Here is a 23,078-nt window from a genome sequence, read left to right as displayed (position 1 = left end):
TTAGTGACCTGAATTGGCGAACGTGAAAATGGCCAGCGTGAGAATGGGTTACTGGTCTGACCCAGTAAGGCTATTCTTATGTTATGTTCTTATAGTTGGGCCGAGAACTTTTCAGCACCCTTGCTGAAAGAGAATTTTAGAGTTAAAGCAGGTGATAATAGAAAGGGAATGTGAAATGGAGAGCATTTCTATTCTTTCTTTTCTGGCACATAAACCTTTCTCAGTGTGGGAGACATGTTTCAGTTTATCAGGCCTGTGGTCTAAATTTAGAATGAATGTTAAAAAGAAAATAAAATTCCTTAGAGTTGGATCTGCTCCAGGTGGTGATGGATTCACTGTGGAGTTTTATAAATCATTCCAAATTACATTATCAAGTTTCGAGTTTATTTAAAATTTCTTATACCGCCCAATCAGCCTTCTAGAAGGTGTACAAATTTGTAAAAACAAAGGACAAACTTTAAATAAAATAAAAGTTTGAAGTGACAATACGTCACCAAACTCTAACTATAAAAACTTTTAAAAACTATTGAAAACACAGACAAACAAGAACATAAGGTAAAAGGCAAGAACTACATAAGGCAAAGTAAAAGAAAACAATTAAGGAAAAAACAAGAGGGAGGGCTGCTGTAAGCTCAGTAGTATTTTCACTCAATTGCCCTTAAAAGGACAGTTAGGCTTCAAAGGCATCAAGGAAGAGAAATTTCTTTAGCTTCGTCTTAAAGTTATTAAGATTTGATTCTTCGTGTAAATAATTTGGAATACTATTCCAAAGAGAGGGGGCAGTGACAGAGAAGATGATAGATCTCATTGTGTATATAAACTTCAGTGACGGTATAGAGAAGAGGTTATTAGTTGTTGATCTTAGGGACCTAGAAGGAATATAAGGGGTAAGAAGATTATTTATAAATTCCGGTTGATTGTTTTGTCTAGTCTTAAATGTGAACAGAAGAATTTTGTAAGTGCGGATCACCGGACTTGATGGACCGAAGGTCTGATCCAGAGATCGCAGTTCTTATGTTCTTATGTTGTATTTTGGGTACTATGGCAGAATCTTTAACTATTGTTTTACCAAAGCCAAATAAAGATCCCATGTTGGTTTCAAATTACAGGCCTATTTCTTTGATTAATGTTGATGGAAAACTACTGGCTAAGTTATTGGCTTTACACTTAGCCAAGGCTCTCCCTTATATTATCGGTATGCACCAAACAGGTTTCATTGCTCTAAGACGTTCTTCAAATAACACCAGACTGGCTTTCCATATGTTAAATTTAACAAAAACCATGGAAGATCCGGCCTTCTCTGTGCTCCTGGTCCATGTGGAATGGACCTTTATGTATCAAGCAATGGATTGGTTTGGTGTAGGATCCGGATTTATTCAAACGATTCAAACCTTGTATAGTTCCCCTTCTGTCAGATTATATATTCATAATTCTTTTTCAGAATGTTTTAGTCTGGAGAGGGGAGTTAGGCAAGGGTGTCCATTATCCCCTTTGCTCTTTGACATTGTTCTGGAACCCTTGTTATTGGTTATTCAACAGGCAAAGGAGATACAGGGTATTCCTTATGCAGGTCGGGAATATAAGGTCTCTGCTTATGCAGATGATATTTTGCTTCATTTAAAGAATCCTGACTATACCATTCCGCATTTACTAAATTTGATTGACATATTTGGCAAATTTTCTGGGTACAAAATAAATTGGAGTAAATCAGAAGTTCTTCCATTAAATGTACATTGTGTAAAAGGATTATTTGACTCATACCCTTTTCTTTGGAAAGAAGAGGGTATAAAATATTTAGGTATTTGGATTCAAAAAATGCTGGAAGATACAATGCGAGTAAATGAAAAATCTTTATTGCTGAAGGTTACGGAAATGTGTGAGCAATGGAACCCATTACATCTTTCTTGGTGGGGGAGAGTCCAAACTGTCAAGATGATGATTTGACCTGTAATTTGTTACCAAATGAGTATGTTGCCAGTTTATTTGCAGGGGTCCTTTTATAAGAAATTGAATAGTATTTTTTTAATGTATTTGGATGGGTAAAACTGCTAGAATTGCTTTAGTATCTTTACAATTGCGGCGGGTGGTGTAAATTTCCCAAATTTTTATAGGTATCATCAGGCCTATACCGGTATACTGTGTCAGGGTATGTATTGGATCTTTCCTGAGCTCATGGAACATCTCCCTGATTGGCTTTACTTAGAATGGCAACTTATGTCCCCATTAAGATTATCAATCAGTAAGAGGCACTCAGGCCCTGATTCTCTAAAAGTGCGTCCCGATTTTAGGCAGCTGTAGACATCCTACAGCTGTCTAATCAGCCAATCGGGATGCACGTTTTAAAAAAAAAAAATGCTCCCCAGGCAGGCCTGAAGGCGCCTCCGGGAGCCTAGGGAGACCCGCAAGATGCCTAAGCTCGTCTAAGGGCCTTAGGCGGGCCTTAGGCTGAACCTAGGCGGCCCTACGCGTCTCCCTAGTAGATGAGAAGCTTAAAAATGTAGGCCAGCAAAATGCTGGTCTACATTGTAAGTAGACGCGGCCGCTATACTTATCGCGGCAAGGGATCTCTCTGCCGCCATAAGTATAGTGGGCCGTGGCCCCTGACCGATCACTGGCAGGAGGGTGCCCAAACCCTCCTGCCCGAAGACGCACCCCCCTCCCCGACACTACCGACCGCCCCCCCCGACACTACCGACCGCCCCCCCCGACATTACCGATCCCCCCCGACAATATCGTTCGCTGGCAGGAGGGTGCCCAATCCCTCCTGCCCGAAGACGCACCCCCCCCGGCGCTAACAACCCCCACTCCACCAAACCTGTTCTTACAGATGGGTCTTGCACGTCGAGCAAGCAGGCACGCCTCGTCGAAATGAGGTGGGCCCGCCCCTTCCCGGCCCATCCCGCCGAAGCCTAAGGCCTGATTGGCCCAGGCTCTAGAAGCCTGGACCAATCAGGCCTTAGGAATAGCAGGTCCGCCCATCCCCACTTAATCTAAGGCCTGATTGGCCAATCAGACCTTAGACTTAGTAGGGATGGGCGGACCCGCTATTCCTAAGGCCTGATTGGTCCAGGCTTCTAGAGCCTGGGCCAATCAGGCCTTAGGCTTCGGCGAGATGGGCTGGGAAGGGGCGGGCCCGCCTCATTTCGACGAGGCGTGCCTGCTTGCTCGATGTGCAAGACCCATCTGTAAGAACAGGTTTGGTGGAGTGGGGGTTGTTAGCGCCGGGGGGGGTGTCTTCGGGCAGGAAGGATTGGGCACCCTCCTGCCAGCGACCGATATTGTCGGGGGGGGGGGGGCGATCGGTAGTGGCGGGGGGGGGCGGTCGGTAGTGTCGTGGAGGGGGGTGCGTCTTCGGGCAGGAGGGTTTGGGCACCCTCCTGCCAGTGATCGGTCAGGGGGCCACGGCCCGCTATACTTATAGCGGCAGAGAGATCCCTTGCCGCAATAAATGTAGCGGGCTGTGTCTAATCTAACCCGATTCTCTAACCCGCGTCTGTAACATGGACGCCGGTTACAGAATCGGGGTTTAGTTTAGGCCGATTCTGAATAGGACGCCTCTCCCGGCGTCCTATACAGAATCAGGGCCTAGGTGTCTTGCGGGCCTCGCCTTCAATATAGGCGGCTTGCCTGGGGAGCATTTTTTTTAAAAAAACATGCATCCCGATTGGCTGATTAGACAGCTGTAGGACGCCTACAGCTGCCTAAAATCGGGACGCACTTTTAGAGAATCAGGGCCTCAGTGTTCATATAGTATTCAATTCCAATACATATAACAATGATAGATTCAGATCTACAAATCCACCTTACAGAAATACTATAATGATCCTCAGTTGCACCACTCCACATTCAAACTTTATCACCACGTTAAGCTTGATGTGCAAAATCTTCCCTGGTGGTCATATCTGATGGCATTGCTAAACTAGGGACCCAGCCTTGAAAAAGCGTTTCTAACGCGAAACATGTCGGCACAAGAAGTCCCTATGCTGACCACAAATTCAAGATAAGTCTACTTTAAATTATTCAATATATTTAAAAATATTTAACATTTAAAAATGGCATAATATAAAAGAAATAATTAAATAAGATTGATCCAGGGAAGATTTTGCACATCAAGCTTAACGTGGTGATAAAATTTGAACGTGGAGTGGTGCATCTGAGGATCATTATAGTATTTTTTTAAGGTGGATTTGTAGATCTGAATCTATCATTGTTATACCCATTAAGATTATGTCATATGGTAAGTATCAAGTTGTCCAGAATTTATAAGGACAATAGTATCTTATTTGCCACATGGAACACCTTAAAATTTCTTAATAACTTAACAGGTGTTCCAGTAGGAAAATCCACGTGTCAATCCTTATGGCTGAACTCCAAGATTCAAATCGGCGAGTCTAAGATCCTCTGGAAGCACTGGATGCAGGCGAGCATACGTACGCTAGATGATGTGTTATCCAATGAGAAAATGCTTGATTTTTCACAACTGCAATGATCATTTGGCATTGCAAAATCTCAAGCATATAAGTGGTTGCAGTTGAAGCAGGCCATTCAGAAGGGGTTCCCTGACTGGCAAGATTTAAATAATCAGTATAGCTTGCCGGCCCTATGCTTCCAGACAGATTTCCTAGGACATCAGGCTGCCAAGTGGTTTAAATTAATATTGGAATATTTTAATAAGAAACCCAAAATAGGCTTGAGAGATATTTGGAGCATTGAGATTAAGCAGCAGATTTCTGCAACTCAATGGCCACAGATTTGGACTTGGAGGATGAGATGTATAGCGTCAGCATCTATGAGGCAAACATGTTTTTTTTTGTTGCATAGAAGTTTTTTGACCCCTGTTAGATTACAAAAGTTAGATAGTTCAAAATCTAATAGATGCTGGCACTGTCATCTAGACGTAGGGACACTGGATCATTTGTTGTTCTATTGTCCTTTGATACTTAACTTCTGGAGATCTATATGGGTACATATTACTCTGATTCTGGAAACTGCGGATCCGCTATCATATGAAGCGGTAATATGTGGGATGTTATCTTTTACATCTCCAGTAGACAGACATAAAAACAGGTTATTGTGTATAATGACTGGGGTAGCCATCCAAATGATTACAAAAAATTGGAAGAATTGTGACCGATTAAATTTCACTTTTTGGTGGAATTTGTTATGCATGTGTTATAGATACGAGAAAATGATTTTAGAGCAAAGGGGTAATAAATTGTTTAATCTGACGTGGGGCCCATTGACCAATTTTATTGATTCTAATTAAATGATTTTTCCCTTTACTTCTGGTTATAATTTGCACATCCAGGGGAGGGGGGTGGGTGGGAGAAAGAAGGATAGTGTAAAGGGACTGGTTTATTAATGATTTGTAAATGCTATTGTATGGTTATCTTGAATACATTGAAATCAGGGGGGAGGGGGTGAAAATTATTGTTAAGTATTTTATTGTTGGATGTAAGTGCTGTTTTTCAAATAACTTGAAAATGAGTTCTTGCATGTACTGTTTTTAGTTTGAAAATGAATAAAGATATATATATATATATATATATATATAAGAAAATAAAATGAAGGTTAATAGTAAAGCAGCAGCTATTACAGAAAAGCATTTGTACTGCATTGCACAGAACACCCTTGCCAAGCTTCCTTTCCAGCACAGGTTATTTGTTCTGTATGCTCACAGCAGCATGTCTTTCTGAAGTCTTCATATCTTCATGTGCAGCCCCATTTTAGACAGGCCTAAGAAGTAGGAATTCAGAAGATATGTTTTCTTCGGCAGACTGGATGACCCAATTAAATCAGATAGGATTAAACACATTATATGGGCCAATTAAATCTTTTATCTGCTGTCATCTATATTCATAGCCCATTAAAGGCATAGACTTACAGAAAGCTTATCTGAATGGCAAGTGCAGGAAGTAAGAGCACTTGAAATGCTAATTGTTTTGGGGTGGTACTTGATAAGAAGGAAGAGCCAGTTAGTTGAAATGTTAAGGGATCCTGTGGTATTCTAGAAAGTGTTTTGGTGGTGATGGTGGTGCTGCAGATGACTGACATGAAGGAAAATAAGAGAGCACCAGAATGAATACATACATACTGAGTTCTTATAAAAGCTGTTTAGCAATCACTCTTGTGAAACTATTTCGGCTGGCAGGACACTGAAGCCACACCATGATCACCCAAATTTCTAATCTTGGTTTATATTGAAGTCAACCTCCCCCCCCCCCCCGCCCCCTCCTGTTTTTATTTGGATCGGTTTATGTTCAGATATATATGGTATTCCTTATTCTTAACTTTGCATTCAGTGGTGAGAATGGGAATGAATTACACAGCCATGGTAGCACTGGTAATATAATAGCAGGTGTTTACCCAAACTGCTCAGTTGCTTCCATTATCTATAATATTTTAGTTAAGAATGCCTCGTAATTGTTCTCTCTAAACCTCTAACTACCTACACTGCTCTAGCTATGAGTATTGCTCAGCTGTCCTGACTTGCTATAGGAGCATGACTTTCATTGGGGGTAATTTTCAAGCCATCCATACTTGAAGAAAGCTCATCAGAACTTCTAACCTTTGAACTTTGCACCAGTTTTCAATGTGAAGTGCGAAGGTATTGTCTTACCTCATTGTGCTGAGCCTCCACCAGATGAATAGAATCAGACTACTGGTTATTGCCAAATATTAACTATTGTTAATAGGGTTTATTTAGTGGTTTACCGTGGCCTATTTTGCAAAGTAATTCCCAATATTTTCTAAACCAAAAGAATCTATATATCTATCTATTGACTTTATTTTCTCTTCCTCCCATGATAAACCAGTGGATTCAGGATATGTGTCTTTTCTTTCAATTGATCATATTATATCAAGGAAATCATTACAGAGATGCAATATTACTCTTTTTTAAAATTATTTCTCACCATTTTAAAAAGGCACTGTCACATTAGCAGCATTGAAGCATTTTGATGTTGAAGAGTCATTCAAAGGTTACAGCTCTAATCCAGCACTTAAATTCTGCACCTTGGGGATGATAATTTAGAGCAGTAAATCTCAAACCCCTCCTGGAGAAGCAGCAACTAACCAGGTTTTCAAGATATCTGTAATGAATATGCACGACAGAGATTTGCATATAATGAAGGTAACAGGCATGCAAATCTCTCAGGCATATTCATTAGAGGTGTCTTGAAAACCCGACTAGCTGGTGGTCCCCTAAGACAGGTTTGAGAACTACTTCTTTAGAGTCCGTGAATTGATGAATTATTGTTTTGCTGATGCCATCTTCTGAAATAATCCTTTTTTTAATTTTTATTTCACACATGACAGACCTAAGCAGTTTACAGTCTAAAATTAATAAAACAAAAAAACAAAGGAACTAAGGTAATACTTTTTTTTTATTGGACTAACTAAATGCATTTTATGATGAGCTTTCAAAGTAAGCCTTCTTCTTTAGATCAGAAATAAACAAATGTTGACAAATATCAGTATATCTAAGGAAAACATGAAAGCATTTCAGGACTAGGAAGAGGGAGGGGTGGGTGGGTAGGCAGGAGACAGAGAGCTGACAGAGCAGTTTTAAATGTCTTTGTAGTGGGAAAAGAAGCCAAGATCTTTGTTATGTCCTGATCTGAAGAAGAAGGGTTACCTTCAAAAGCTTATCATAAAATGCATTTAGTCCAATAAAATAATATTACCTTGGAAAGTGGACTAACACAGCCACCACACCATTTCAGTCTAAAACTGAAAGAAGGAAAGGAACACCAGCACATAGATAGAAAAGCCGGTCACACAAAACACAGGATAAAGTACAAGAAAGAGGACAGAGGGCAATGTATCTACAAGAGTGACCTAATTGCACTCGGACTCCACACCTTCACAGTAAGCCAGTGGTTCTCAACTCTGTCCTAGGGGACCCCCAGCCAGTCGGGTTTTCAAGATATCCCTAATGAATATGCATAAGACATATTTGCATGCCTATCTCCTCCATTATATGCAAATCTCTCTCATGCATATTCATTAGAGATATCTTGAAAATATAATAATCTGTAGTTGCTTTGGTATGAATATAGATACACTCGAAGAAATGTTTGGATGATGATGGTGGGTAGGGTTTAATTTGTTAAATTGTAATTTCCTGTATAATATTTCCATTGCTTACTTCCCACTGATGTGAACTATGATTTCTTTATATTTCATTGTGTGTGAAATATGTACTGTATACTACAAATGCAAATAAAAAAATACCCAAACGAATCACAAACTTTTTAACTCTCTAACTGCCCTGATGGACTTTTTTTTTTTTTTAAAGAACACACCAATGCTCCCTATATTAGTATATGCTTGATACTGTGGAGATGAAGTATCCCTGGTCAGTGCTGGGATCAATGAGTAGGCTCCAGAAAATGAGTAGGTTGGAGTATGGCTCCAGAAAAAGGAATCAGCCAGAAAAATATATAATCTTTTTCTTGTTTCTAGAATAGAGGAACAACAGAAGAGCCCAACGTGGTGCACCAAATTAAACCAAAGAACATTACATTTTTGTGTATAAAGGGAGGGTCCTCAGTCTTCAAAACTCTTAGTCGGGAGAACCAAGTAAACATCCCTCCAATTAAAAAAAGTTGTTACTTTATCAAACCTATGTGAATGAATGGGTGACTAATAGAATGGATGACTAATAATAAGTTGTTGCTAGATGTAACTAAATCACAAAAACCCAAATAAGAAAGAATAGAAAAATCTCTGGAATGAAAGAATTCTTCCTACGTTATATAGTATATTAGGAGATTTATATTCATTATTTTGCCATTTCAAATATAGCTCCAGTGATCTCCTAATATACTATATAACGTAGGAAGAATTCTTTCATTCCAGCTAAATGTAACTAGGCATGTGGCAATACCAATGGAATTATCCTTGGGAATACCTTTTGGACTGTTAATGGTTAAGTCTGCCATAAGAAATTTGGGATGTATGATTGATGCTCGTTGTCCTTCCAGATGCAAATTGATAAAGTAGTTTGGTCTTGTTTTATTATCTAAGATTGATAATGAAATTGAAGTCAGTGCAAAAAATATCTGATTTCAGAACTGTTGTCCTATGTTTTGTCCTAATAAAGCTTGATTTTTGTAATTTTAGAATCTCATACACTAGACTACCCTACAACTAGTACAAAATGCAGTAGCAAGAGTTGTATAAAGTATTAAGTGTGATAAGAGTTTGTTCTGTGATATGCCGAAATAGTTCAAAAGTATTGTGTGATTCTATGCTTCACAGAGAGCATTGTGGGTTAATACTAAAAAACATGTACTAGAGCCAGACATGCATCCAATATCTCATGCTATAACCATTCCAGTTCATTTTCAATTGTTGGACCACGACTGTGGCATGCCCTGCCTAGTACATTGCAATCTTGTACTTCAACAGTTTAAAAAAAAACATCTGAACAACTATCTTTTTATGAAAGCCTTCTTGATTACTTAAGAGAAACTTTCTGAATTTGTTGCAGTAGAACCCTCAGTGAAGGATCCTGATGCGATGCTCTATGAAAATATTTTATTGCTAAGGATGTTTGTTTTATAATATTGTGTATGTAAATTATGTAAGCTGCTTTGTTTCAGGCAGGGTATAAATGAATAAAATAAATAAAATAATTTGAGGGTTACCATATTGAATCCAGACCAAAAGTCCATAGAGCCCAGTGTTATTCTTCTAACAGTGGCCAATTCAGGATATAAGTACCTGCAGAATTCTAAAAAAAAAGTAGCAACATTCCATGCTACTTACTGCCAGAGATAAGTAGTGTCTGTCTTCTGGTCTACCTTGATAATAGTTTATGGACGTTACCTCCAGGAACTTGTCCAAATCCTTTTGAAACCCAGCTACACTAAGAGCTCCTTTTACAAAGGTGCGCTAAAATGCCACGCGCGCTAGCCGCTACCGCCTCCTCTTGAGCAGGCGGTAGTTTTTCGGGTAGCGCGCGCTATAACACACACTAATCCGGTGCACGCGCTAAAAACACTGGCGCACCTTTGGCAAAGGAGCCCTAAATGCTATCACCACATATTTTTGGCAATGAGTTTCAGAGTTTAACTAAGGGCTCCTTTGACTAAGGTGCGCTAGCATTTTTAGCGCGCGCAGGATTTTAGCGCATGCTAAACCCGCACTACGCAGCTAGAACTAACGCCAGCTCAATGCTGGCGTTAGCATCTAGCGCATGAGGCATTGTAGCGCGCGCTATTCCGCGCGTTAGTGCCCTAACACAGCTTAGTAAAAGGAGCCCTAAGTGTTTTGAGTGAAAAAAAATATATTTTCCTTTTTGTTTATAAAGTACTAATATATAACATCATGCCATGTTCTCTAGTATTTGTACTTTTTGAAAGAATAATCAATCAATTTGTGTATATCTTGTATTCTACTCCGTTCAAGATTTTATAAACCTCTAACATATCTCCCCTCAGGCAAATCTCCAAAATGAAGATCCCTACCTTCTGTAGCCTTTGCTCTTATGACCACCAGTTAATGACTTTGGTTACTCTTCTTTGTACATTTTCAATTCCTGCTAGATCTTTTGCAGTGACTAGAATCGCACACGATACTAAAGCTTCAATCTAATATTTGGTTCACTCTTTTGGCCGAAGAAGCATACTGAGCAGATTGCAGCAGATTGTCCACAGTGGCACCTACATCCTTTTCCTGGATCGTGACTTCTATATGGAAATTAGCATCATATAGCAATGATTTGTGCTATTCTTCCCAATATGCCTCACTTGAACCTGTCTACATTAAATCTCATCTACCATTTGGATGGCCATTTTTCCAATCTTGTAAGATCCTCCTGCAATTTTTCATAATTCTCATGAGATTGTAATCTTTTCTGGGTTTCTGAATAGAAGTGATGTATAAACTGGCATAAATTAAATATAACATGAGTACAACAATATTTCATGTCATCCAGTTAGTAATGCCTAGTTAAGCCTGGTTTGAGTGAGTACCTGTCCTTTAGTCACTTCTTTTTCTTTAAACTGACAGAGCTCTGGAACAACTTGCCACTCTCACTTAGAAGTTTAGGTCCCTTCTTATCTTTTAGAAAAGCCCTGAAGACTGATCTATTCACCAAACATTTTTTAAATTAACTTTTCCTACTTCTCCCAAACCAGTGTCTTCTCTGTTTTATTCCTCTGTATTGTTATTTGATCTTAATGTTAACTGAGTCGAGCTCCATATTGGTTGATGACCCGGATTATAACACTAAATTTTTAGTTTAGTTTAAGTTAACTGAATAACTTGATCTTGAATAATTTTTACTAAGGCTTGGATTCTCAAACCAATGCCAAATTTCTAGGCACCGGCAGGAGCCCATACCTCCATTAAAAATGTTGTCCAAGGGGGTGCACAGCCGGCCGGATCCAGAACCTCCCGCGCTGCTTCAACCGGCACTTCAGCGCGGCTGCCGTACTTAGAGCAGAGCCGTCAGCTGCGCTGAAGTGAAGAAGGTCCCGCGATGACTGCGCCATTTCCCTCCTCTGTTTCGGAAGAGGTAAGTGACGTCGGGGGGGGGGGGACCTGCAGCCGCAGTCATCGCGGGATCTTGCCGCAACTAACTGCGGCTGCTGGCCCAGCCCCCTCCGACGTCATTTACCTCTTCCATCGGAGCAGAAGCAGTCATCGTGGGATGGAGACAGAAAGGAGGTCAGGGTGGCATGAAAGGGTGTGGAGGGTGACAAAGGGGGCTCAGGGTGCTATGGAGTCAAGCTGAAGGATGACAAAGGGGGGTCAGGGTGCTATGGAATCATGCTGAAGGGTGACAAAGGAGGGTCAGGGTGGTAGGGAATCATGCTGAAGAGTGACAAAGGGGGTCAGGGTGGTATGAAATAATGGTGAAGGGTGAGAAAGGGGGGTCAGGGTGGTATGGAATCATGGTGAAGGGTGAGAAAGGGGGGTCAGGGTGGTATGGAATTATGGTGGGTGAAGGGTGAGAAAGGGGGTCATGGTGGTATGGAAGCATGGTGGAAGGAGAGAAAGGAGCAGATGCTGATGGAATTGCAGGGAAAGAGACATAAGGGGGAACGATACTGCTTGGAATTGGGTTGTAGGGAGAGAAAGGGGGAAGATGCTGATGGAAGTGGTGGGAAAGAGAGAGAAGGGGCAGATGATGGAAGTGAGGAGACAGAAGAGGGCAGATGATGGAAGGAGGGGGAAGAGAGAAGGGGCAGATGATGGAAGTGGAGAGAAGGGGGAGAGAGAGAGGGCAGATGATGGAAGTGGGGGAAAGAGAGAGAAGGGGAAGATGATGGAAGTGGGGAGAAGGGGCAATGATGGAAGTGGGGAGAGTGAAGAGGGCAGATGATGGAAGTGGGGAGAGAGAAGAGGGCAGATGATGGAAGGAGGGGATAAATAAAAGGAGGGCACAGAATGGGGGAAAGTATTGAGTTAGGGAAATACTGGAGGGGGTGAGAGAAAGAGATGGGGAGCTGTAGGTAGACAGTAAAAAAGGAAATTGATGAGAGGGTATTAAGAACATAATCTAGATGAATGCAGAAAATAAATTGAAAAAGGAAAATGAGGGAAGAAAGGGACTGCAGAAGAGAGGTGTGGGAGAGGGAAGGAGAAGAGAAAGATGCCAGACCAATGGGGGTGAAAGGAGAGATGGAAGGGGGAGACATACAGTTTCTGGAAGGGGCATCGAAGGAGAGAAGATGCCATATAGGAGCAGAGAGATGGCAGACAGTGGATGGAAGGAAGAGAGTAACAAGAAGATGAGGAAAGCAGAAACCAGAAAAGACAAAGGTAGAAAAAATTTTCTATTTATTTATTGTTTTAGGAGACATGTGTCACTGTTCCTGTGATGTTGCATTGTATGCAGAGTCCAGCTTCTTGCTGGTTCAATTTAATCTTTGTCTATGTATTTCTATTTTATCCCCCCTTTTACAAAACTGTGGAGCGTTTTTGGCGCCAGCCGGTGTGGTAGCAGCTCTTATGCTCAGAATTCTATGAGCGTCAGAGCTGTTACCACCCTGGCTAAAATCCACACTACAGTTTTGTAAAAGGGGGAGGGGTTAGTTTGTGATGACATATTCAAATTAGGCAAAGGTGTTTTCTGTGTTCTGTGTGTTCGAAAGACATGGTTTTCTGTTAGGATTGACAGTGTAGGATTGATCTGTACTAGTCTGGCTTGTTTAGTTTTACAATGGGTGTATTGATGTACTGCTCACTGCTGTATGTAAGATGCTGCCTTTTCCTAGGTACTCATGTGTGACTTGTGGCTTGTTACTAAAAATCATGTTTTTCGTACAGATTGGGGGCGGTGCCAAAAAATGATGGGCCCCGGGTGTTACATATGCTAGGTACGCCACTGCCCCCAATCATATTGCTGCTTATGCTCCCTCCCTCCCTCCTCCTGTGGGTTCAGTATCTCCTTACACTCCCCCACCCCGAATCCAGTCTCTTTTCCTCTGCTCTGTCCCCTTCCCGTGGATCTAGAATTGATCCTTCATTTTTCTTGCTTCCTTTAAAGTTTGTTGGTCGCCAGTGGTAGCAGCATGACAGGCTGCCTTTGACCCATCCCCGGCTTTTCTCTCCATTTCATCCCACCCACAGGAAATTGCAGCAGAGGAGACAGGACATGGCAGAGAGAAGAGCCAGGTACTGGCCAAAGGTATCCTCTCATGCTACTGCTGCCTGCCTCCTGCAACCAATATAAATTTCACAGGACTTTGGGGGACTGAGAAAGATAAGGGAGCAGTGCCAGACCTTCAGGGAGCGAGAAGATAAAAGGGGGAGAGACTAGATCTGGAAAGGGTGGGAGAAGGAAAGTCTTAACTTCTAGACTAGGTGAGGTCAGATGCTGGTTATTTTGGCACTCTTAATCACTAGTACTCTGGGTCAGAGCCTCACTTGGTCCAGTGGTTAAGCTGGCCCTGCTGCTGCATATCAATATTTAACTGGCAAGGTATCAACTTTACCCCTGGAGCACCCCCAAAATAGGCAGCTTTCATTTAGGCGCTAACCGCTCATTTCTAGCAGCACTAACTAGTTAAGTGTTACTGAAAATCAGCGGATAGCCCCAAACAAGTGATTTAACTGGTCAGCAGCCATTTCTGACCAGTTAAATTGTTTTGACTATCAGCTAGATGATGAATAAAAATGCCAACTCTGCCCATTGACTAGAGCAAGCATTATAATTGGGGAGATCTACTGTTTAGTAATGTGAAAGTTAAAAATGGAGATTCTTACCCCAAAACAGAATTAAAACTGTCATTGATTTCAGGAGCTAGGAAAATTCTGGTTTTATATGTTACCAAATAGGGCATAAGAAGCATAGGGCAGCCATATCTGTATTGTCTGTGATAAATAAAGTGATCCATACTGTGTTTATGATGATTTGCCTTTACTCAAGAAGAGTGTATAGAAATGGCATATTGCAGTAGTTCTTAAATCTTGTCCTGGAGGACCTCCAGCCAGTCGGGTTTTCAATATATCCCTATTGAATATGCATGAGGCAGATTTGCATATAATAGAGGTGACAGGTATGTAAATCTGCCTCATGCATATTCATTGTTATATCGTATACATGCAAAAAAAAAGGTACTTATTAATTCATTCACTTTATCATAAATACTTTAACAATTAATAGATAATTCTCACATTCCTCACACAATAATTTCTCATATACATACAAAGCCACCCCACTCCAGAGGCTGTTATAGGGGGAAACACCCTCCAGGGATTCAAGACAAAGTTAGACAAGTTCCTGCTGAACCAGAACGTACGCAGGTAAGGCTAGACTCGGTTAGGGCACTGGTCTTTGACCTAAGGGCCGCCACATGAGCGAACTACTGGCATGATGGACCACTGGTCTGACCCGGCAGTGGCAATTCTTATGTTATTATATAAATGCTAAAATAGTTCATCTTTAAAATTTCACCCAACGTCCGGGTATAGCAGCAACCAAATACTATAATTAACAAATGCCAGCCCTAAATATGCTTGGACTTAATGCTCTCATAGAAAAAAGTTCATGAATCACTTCATTTGCATACGTGCAGTTGATCTCTCAATGGTAAATAGTGTCCACTTCACATACAAATAGCATGCTCATCCAGCTCGACACAAAGCGGACACTATTTACCATTGAGATATCAACTGCACGTATGCAAATGGAGTGATTCATGAACTTTTTTATAGGAGAGCATTAAGGGCTCCTTTTACAAAGGTGTGATAGCGGTTTTAGCATGCGCTAGCCTCTACCACCTCCTTTTAAGCAGGCGGTAATTTTTCGGCTAGAGTGTGCTATAGCACGCGCTAATCTTGTGCAAAACGCTAGCGCACCTTAGTAAAAGGAGCCCTAAGTCCAAGCATATTTAAGGCTGGCTTTTGCTATTTATAGTATTTGGTTGCTGCTATACCCGGATGTTGGATGAAATTTTAAAGATGAACTACTGTATTTTAGCATTTATATGAACTAGGGTGGCTTTGTATGTACAGTGGTTCCTTGGTTTACGAGTGCACTGGTTTGCGAGTGTTTTGCAAGACGAGCAAAACATTTGCAAAATCGGTGCCTCGGAAACTGAGCATGGCTCGATTTACGATCGCCCCCCGCAATCCGGCACCCTCCCCCTGTGATCCGGTACCCCCCTCCCCGATGTGATCCAGCACCCCCCCGACGTGATTGGGCAGCCCCCCGCCACGATCCGGCACCCCCCCCCCCCCCCCCCGCAGCTTCTTACCCTCATTTGGGCACCGGCACCGGCATGTCCTGTGCTTGGTGCCGGTTCCCGAAGATCGGCCTCCTCTTCTGCTAGGTCTTGAGCATCTGAAGGGGGCCTTCGGGGGGAGCAATGCCGGTTCTCGGGGGGGAGGGGGAACGCATCAAAGCGAGTTTCCATTATTTCCTATGGGGAAACTCGCTTTGATAAACGAGCATTTTGGATTACGAGCATGCTCCTGGAACGGATTATGCTCGTAATCCAAGGTACCACTGTATATGAGAAATTATTGTGTGAGGGATGTGAGAATTATATATGAATTGTTAAATAAAGTATTTAATTGGTATGATCATATTTATGATATAGTGAATGAATTAATAAGTATCTAGCTTTTTTGTGTGTATACGATATAAGAAGGATAAGCTATTTAAAGTTTATGATAAGCTCTGTTGGTATTTTTTATGCATATTCATTGGGGATAGCTTGAAAACCTGAATGGCTGGGGGTCCCCAGGACAGGCTTAAGAACCACAGGCATATTGCAGTCTGGTGTTATAAAATCTCAGTAGCTGAGAAATGATAGACATAAACTTCTGTTCCACTTTGATGGGCGTGCAGGAAATAGTACTGTTTTAACAAGGGAAATTCCAGAGAGAGGCACCTAAAGACAATTGTGTAATTGGGTTTGTGAAGTTAAATATGCCTTGTTTGAATAAGTTCACAGAAAAATGCCACTTACATACAAAAGTGCACTGTTCTATAAGACAGTGTGTACGAGTAAGCGCTATAGTGCATACAAGTGGGCAGAAAATGGGATGGAGCACGAGCAGTTCTCTAACTTATCTGCACAACTTATAAAATACTATTGTATAAGTTAGGTGAGGTCCATAGTGCACTTAGGTGCACCCATTGACACCTGCTATTGACCTGTCATAAACGGTCAGGCCTAAATTTAGGCACAATGAAATAGATCTCCACTAGTATTCTATAATAGAATGAATAAACCCAGATGCCATTATAAAATAGGAGCTAAGGCAGCTAAATAGAGGCATTGTGTTATAGAATTACTCCTAAGAGGGCGCCTATGTGTACTCTATAAGGCAAAACAGGTGCCTACATTTCTTTATAGAATACTAACGTAACTGGGTATATCCATAAGTGGTCAGGCACGAGCACTTATACCAATGTCTAGATTACAGAGATACACACAAAACATATATACTGTACTATTCTTGAAGTAATGCATCTCCCATCTGCTCATCCTCAGTCTAGACCCTGCCTATGTGAAAGCGCACCTGCAAACTGTGTGCTATCCAAAATAAGCATATCTTCGCAGACCCCTCAATTCGACATGTAGCTCCCAAACAACTGGCATCAACTAGAACGGCGCTTAGCGTGATTCTACAAGATGCAGATACCTTTCATAGAATTGCGCTCAGCGCCTGTGTGTGTGTCACATAGCTTAGGTGCACCCATTTAGGCAAATTAAAACCAGGCCTAAATGCTTGCACCTAAGTTGGACACAGATCAGGAATATTCCATACCAATCTGCATATCTTTTAGGAATGACCACGATCCACCCCGGCCATGCCTCATTTTCAAATTTGTACACTGCAACTGGCACATACTTTTTATAGAATCGTACTTTCCCAGTTGTATATGTAACTTTACCCCCCTCCTTTTACAAAACCATAGAACAGATTTTAGTGCCAACCATGGCGGTAACAACTCTGACACTCAGAATTCCTATGAGTGTCGGAGCTGTTACTGCTGTGGCCAGTGCTAAAAAAACACACTACTTTTTTGTTAAAGGGGGGGGGGGGTTAATTAGTGCCAATTAGTGTCAATTATGAGGTGTTAATTGCCAATTATCTGTGTCAATTAGGCCAATTAAGCAATTAAATTGTGCACACCAGTTTGAATGCATGACTTAAGGCACCACATATAGAATTTGGGGGAGAATGCATGCACTTCAGTGGTATCAAACCAAAATATTTTTAATTGTAGGGTAAAAATTTCAAATTCAACTCACACAACACCCCGAATTACCAAATTTTTTTTCAAAATGGATCATCAGATAAAAAGCTCAGTATCAAAGACAAGCTGGATTTCGGAACATGCATAGTACTGAGACAATGTTAGCAGGTTTCCTAAGTGAGGTACATTCTATCTTAGATAGTAGAAATTTTGCTATGGTGGTATCATTAGATTTAAATTCTACCTTTGATTTGGTTGACCATAAATTTTATTGAATATTTTACAAGAAATTGGCTTAAAAGGAATTGTTCTGGATTGGTTTTCATCTTTTTTTCAAGGATGTACTTTTTAGGTAGTTTCTGGTGGATTAACATCCCGGAAAAGATCATTAGAGTGTGGGGTACCACAAAGTTCAGCCTTATCACCGATTTTGTTCAACATATTTCTAAGTCTTCTTGCAAGATTAATTCAGGAAATGGGAATTAGCCTGTATATTTATGCAGACAACATTTTATTGGTCTATAGCAGGGGTAGGAAACTCCGTATTCCAGTCGGGTTTTCAGGATTTCCCCAATGAATATGCATTAGATCTATTTGCATGCACTGCTTTCAATGCATATTTATAGGGGAAATCCTGAAAACCCTACTGCCCTGATTTACTCTGGCACATCCCTGATGACATCATCAGAGACGCGGCAGAGCAAATCAGGGCAGTAGAAGGCCCCGAAGCAGCGTGTGTAGAGTGCTGCATATGCTGCTGGAATCAACAGGTTTGTAGTCAGGACTGGGGAAGGGAAGGGGGGGGGGCAGTAAGGGAGCCATGTCTGTCTCGCAGCGGGCTTGCCGGCTCCGGCCAGCCAAAGTTCATTTTTTAGTTCAAAGCCGACACTGCGTCTCCTTTCTCGATCCCCGCCAGAGTCAGAAGTCTTCTCCGACTCTGGTGAGGTTCGATAGAGGAGCCGCGGCGGGGGCTTTGAACAAAAAAATGAACTTTGTCTGGCCAGAGCCGGCAAGTCCGCTGCGAGACAGAGAGATGCGTGGTAAGCACGCATGTGCACTCTGCCGGCCACGGAACTACAAATCAGGCAACACGGCGTTAAGAGTGCGCATGAGCGCTTAGCGTTTTATTATTATAGATTATATTAAGTATTTTGTATTACAGATGTATAGTATTCAGTTTATTTTTGTTTTGTCTTTCCTATTTTTAAATGGAGTTCTTTTCATTACTTTGATTGAATTATGTTGTTTACTGCTTTGATCCTTGGTAATTAATATCTTTGTGCTATGTACAAAATAATTCATTTTAATCTAGTCAGTGCAACATGTGAATATCTACTGTAATTTTTTACTTTGAAAACAATTCTTTGATTAGGAATAGTGAAACAAAAAAAAAATTATACTAGCCAAAAGAAAACCCATTCTTCTATGAGCCAGGTACAGGGGGAAAAAAATCATTTTCAGTCCACTGTCATGCCTCTGATTGAAGGTCCTGTATGAGCCAAACCAGCATATTCCCATAACATTTTGTTGGCACAGTAATGCTCTGCAGAATTGAAATATACGTGTTTGAAGTTGCTCCCATAAACTGATGTCAACTTTAATCAACACAAGCTTTACACCTAAAAGAATTCATTCTTCAGAGACCATAACAAATTTTAATGTGCATCCTAAAGAGTAAACAGAAGGCTGCAATGCAAACCACAGGGGTCAAACTGGGTGATGTGAACATCAATACGAATCAGAAAGTAAAAACTAAAGCTTGGTCAGAACACAAATCAAAAGAGAGAGAGTTGGTAGTACAATACATATATACTGTAATATTAAAAAACTGGCTTGCATGAGGACCACGTTATGTCTACTTTGAAGGTATATCACACATAAGCAATTTACAGGATTTCAAATTGCATATACAGGAGTTGCAAACTTAGATAAAACACAGTGAAATAGAGAATATACACAAAAATGTATTTATAAGCCTCCACACAGGTGATTGGAGATTGGCCTGAATCGATGCATGCCATCTCGGGACAAGAAACAAAGCTAAACACCAACAAAATAATAGTCATAAAAAATAAAAAGAACAAGGTTTTCTTGCTGCTTCCAAAAATGCTGCAGTGATATACTGTCCCATCTGTTCTCCAAAAATGTTGAAATGTATATTTCCATCAGAGGAAAAAAAAAAAAAAAAGAGGACTTTTGGTAGAAGTTTGTATTTGTTCTTTTACCTCTGTTTGCCACCACTATTAAAATACATTTTCCAAGCAGAAGATCATCACCCACTCGCGCTAAAGGCTTATTAAACGTGACTTGTTGGCCAACCCCTGAGCCAACAATGATATGGAACTTCTGCTTGTGGAGAGAAAAACAAAATGGATCCTGTTTATGAAACATCCCAGGTCGTCACATTGATCTTCTTGAACTCAAAGCTCAGTGGTATATCAAAGAAATTAGCATCAATAAAACCTGTGGCATCCTTTCCTCATCTTTTTAAAGTTTGTACTTCCCAAAGAAGGTGCTCCTTGTGTTGAGAATTACAGTGCACTGGGTGCAGAGTGGAGGTTGGAGGTTAGGGTCAACTTTGCTGTCCGCTCCGTGAGTTTTACAGGCGATTTGCTCTTGGCTTTAAGAAGAGAAAGTGATATTGGAAAAAAGTCAACACTTTAGATCAAAGCAAAGCACCCTTCACAAAGCCACAAACAAGAAGCAGGACAGATAGTCCATGGCTTGTAGCTATCCTCGCACCTGCGGAAGAAGTTATAAAATATTCGCTCATCTTGCAGATTTCCAATGCTCCTTTATAAGGCTGTTTTTACACACATACATTTATATATTTAATTAGTTCGCCAGCTTGGCTCTGGTGCCCATGAATGTCTTGGCATGCACTGCAAATAACAACACATACAAAGTATTTCAGTCCCTTGGTGGGTTTCTTTTTTCCTTGTTTGTTTGTAAACAGTAGAATCCAATACCAAGAGGGGGAAAAAAAATTGCAAGATATTCACTGCCAACTACACTTCACACTAATATATCATTTTTGATTACAGCATAGGATGTTTTTTTTAAAAAATGGTGTTTTAGCTGGCAAAAACACATTACTAATTGACCTTGAAGAAAGCAGAGCCTTGAATGGATAACTGCACAACATGCAAAGAAGAAATTTTAATGAATAAATACTTGTCAATGTACTATATTTAACATGTTAATAAATAAAAATTATTGGTTAGTGAATGTGAATTTGGTGCTGGAAGATACCTTGTGGTATAGTAACATTTCCCTTTTCTACAAATATCTATCTATCTATTTTAGTATAGTTTTTAGAACAGGGGTAGGGAACTCCGATCCTCGAGAGCCATATTCCAGTCGGGTTTTAGGATTTCCCCAATGAATATGCATGAGATCTATGTGCATGCACTGTTTTCAATGCATATTCATTGGGGAAATCCTGAAAACCCGACTGGAATATGGCTCTCGAGGACCGGAGTTCCCTACCCCTGTTTTAGAATAAGAAACATAATTGCTCTAATAGCCTGCAAGAACATCTATATGTCAAACATGATTTGAAGAAAACCCAGCAGCTCCACAGTGAATGGAGGAACCCAAACAAAGGAAACTGTGGAAAGGATGTTCGTGATGCAGGCGTTTTTATTGAGTCTGTGTTAAAAATACAGAAATAACCCACACATGCAAAAAGGTGAACTGGTCCCAACACGGTCCGTGTTTCAATGAGCACGTCTTCCTCGGGGCCCCAATGTTTGCTCATGGATCAGAAAAGGCAAATGTGGTTGTCGAGAAATCAACATGAACCAAATATATAGAATGTACTGCACAATTTGTGCTCCGATAAAACGTGTTCGTCGAAACACAGACCGTGTTGGGTCCAGTTCACCTTTCGCATATGTGGATTGTTTCCGTATTTTTAACACAGACTGAATAAAAAGGCCTGCATCAAGAACGTCCTTTCCACAGTTTCTTTCGTTTTTGAAATATGTTTTGAAATCACATACTCTTGTGGAGGAGTAGCTCAGTGGCTTGAATGCTAGGTTTGATGACAAGAGGTACCTCGTTCAAATCCTTCTGTTGATCTTTGTTGGGCAAATCATATAAGCCTCCAGTGCCTCAGGAACTACATGAGATCTTGAGCCCCCAGGAATAGAGAAATACCTAGGGCTCCTTTTACTAAGGTGCGCTAGCGTTTTTAGCGCACACAGGAAATTACCACGCGCTACGCTTCTAGAACTAACACCAGCTCAATGCTGGTGTTAAGGTCTAGGGCGCGGAGCAATGTAGCGTGCACTATTTTGTATGTTAAAGCCCTAATGCGGCTTAGTAAAAGGAGTCCCTAGTGTACCTGAAAGTAATTCACCACAGAGCCCTATTTCAGTTACAGCCTTCTTATCTCTCTAACTTGGTGCTATTTTACGCTCCAAGGCGTTTATTATGATCTTTGAACGACAATAGGGTAGTCATTCCTCACATCTCGAAGGCACATCTTGCGTCAACTAGAGATTGTGCTTTCTTTTATTTAGTTTCGCGGTTATGGAATAACTTGCCCATAGACTTGAGAAATGAAGAATCATATATACATTTTAAAAGACATTTAAAAGCACTTTATTTTTTTTTTTCAATTGGCTTTCTCAAATTAGAATAGAGCTTGGGATTGTGATCTGTGTCTATGTAATGATTAATTTTGTAATGAATTTTTTTTAGCTGTATGTATTAATTATGGTTCATTGAGGTTTGATTGTTTTATTGTTTTATCATTAGAATTGTTATTATTGAGATGTTGCTTGTTATATAATATTTTCTAAAAAAATATTAACTTTTGTTCTTAATCTTTCCTTTTCTACTTTTAAATGGAGTTCTTTTCTTGATGAATGTGAACTATACGTTGTAAACTGCTTGGATCCTTAATAAACATAAACATACTGAAAAAGTGTAGGAAAAATCCAAACAAAATATCGCATTAGCCATGCCCATAGTGGCGTTAGTTTCCTCTGGAGGTGCGATTTTGGCACCTTTAGTTTAGGCACCAGCATGTACTTTAAATTTATTGTTAATTGCTGTTTCAAACAGCATTTCTCAATTAAATTAAGCACTGGTAGGAACTGCTTATGGAAATTCCCTCTAAGTATAAAGCCCTCGATGGAGACTGCCCCAACTTTGTTGGTTGGGCTCAGAACTTCTCAGTGGCCCCTCATATCAGAGGTGTATAAGTCATTCCTTGATAGCTTAAGAGTAATAAGTTCCAATGTTACCTGAACAGGAGCATTAGAAATATGTGAATGGAAATTTAATTCAATTCAATTGAATTCAGTTTGGATTAAACACTCCTATTTAGGAGGCACTAAGGCCTAGATTCGATAAATGACGCCTGAAGTAAGGTGGCTTGATTGTGGGGATAGAAAAA

General features: G+C 40.7%; 1 protein-coding gene across 4 annotated transcripts in view; it reads right to left on the bottom strand.

Annotated features, from left to right (window-relative positions):
• Positions 1-19,306: 19,306 nt before the first annotated feature.
• VSTM2A (V-set and transmembrane domain containing 2A) overlaps positions 19,307-23,078 on the bottom strand; it is a 223,890-nt gene continuing 220,118 nt past the window's right edge. For 2 of the 4 annotated variants that reach the window (XM_033934164.1, XM_033934161.1), the window contains one exon: positions 19,307-20,291. In XM_033934164.1, the coding sequence (XP_033790055.1) occupies positions 20,203-20,291 (89 nt within the window). In that variant the 3' untranslated portion in view covers positions 19,307-20,202. Of the gene's footprint in view, positions 20,554-23,078 lie in introns of all 4 variants that reach the window. The other 2 variants (XM_033934162.1, XM_033934163.1) reach the window with 2 other exon arrangements.

Source organism: Geotrypetes seraphini, chromosome 2 (genome assembly GCF_902459505.1).
Source record: "Geotrypetes seraphini chromosome 2, aGeoSer1.1, whole genome shotgun sequence".
Taxonomy (NCBI): domain Eukaryota; kingdom Metazoa; phylum Chordata; class Amphibia; order Gymnophiona; family Dermophiidae; genus Geotrypetes; species Geotrypetes seraphini.
This window is presented reverse-complemented; position numbering and strand designations above follow the sequence as displayed.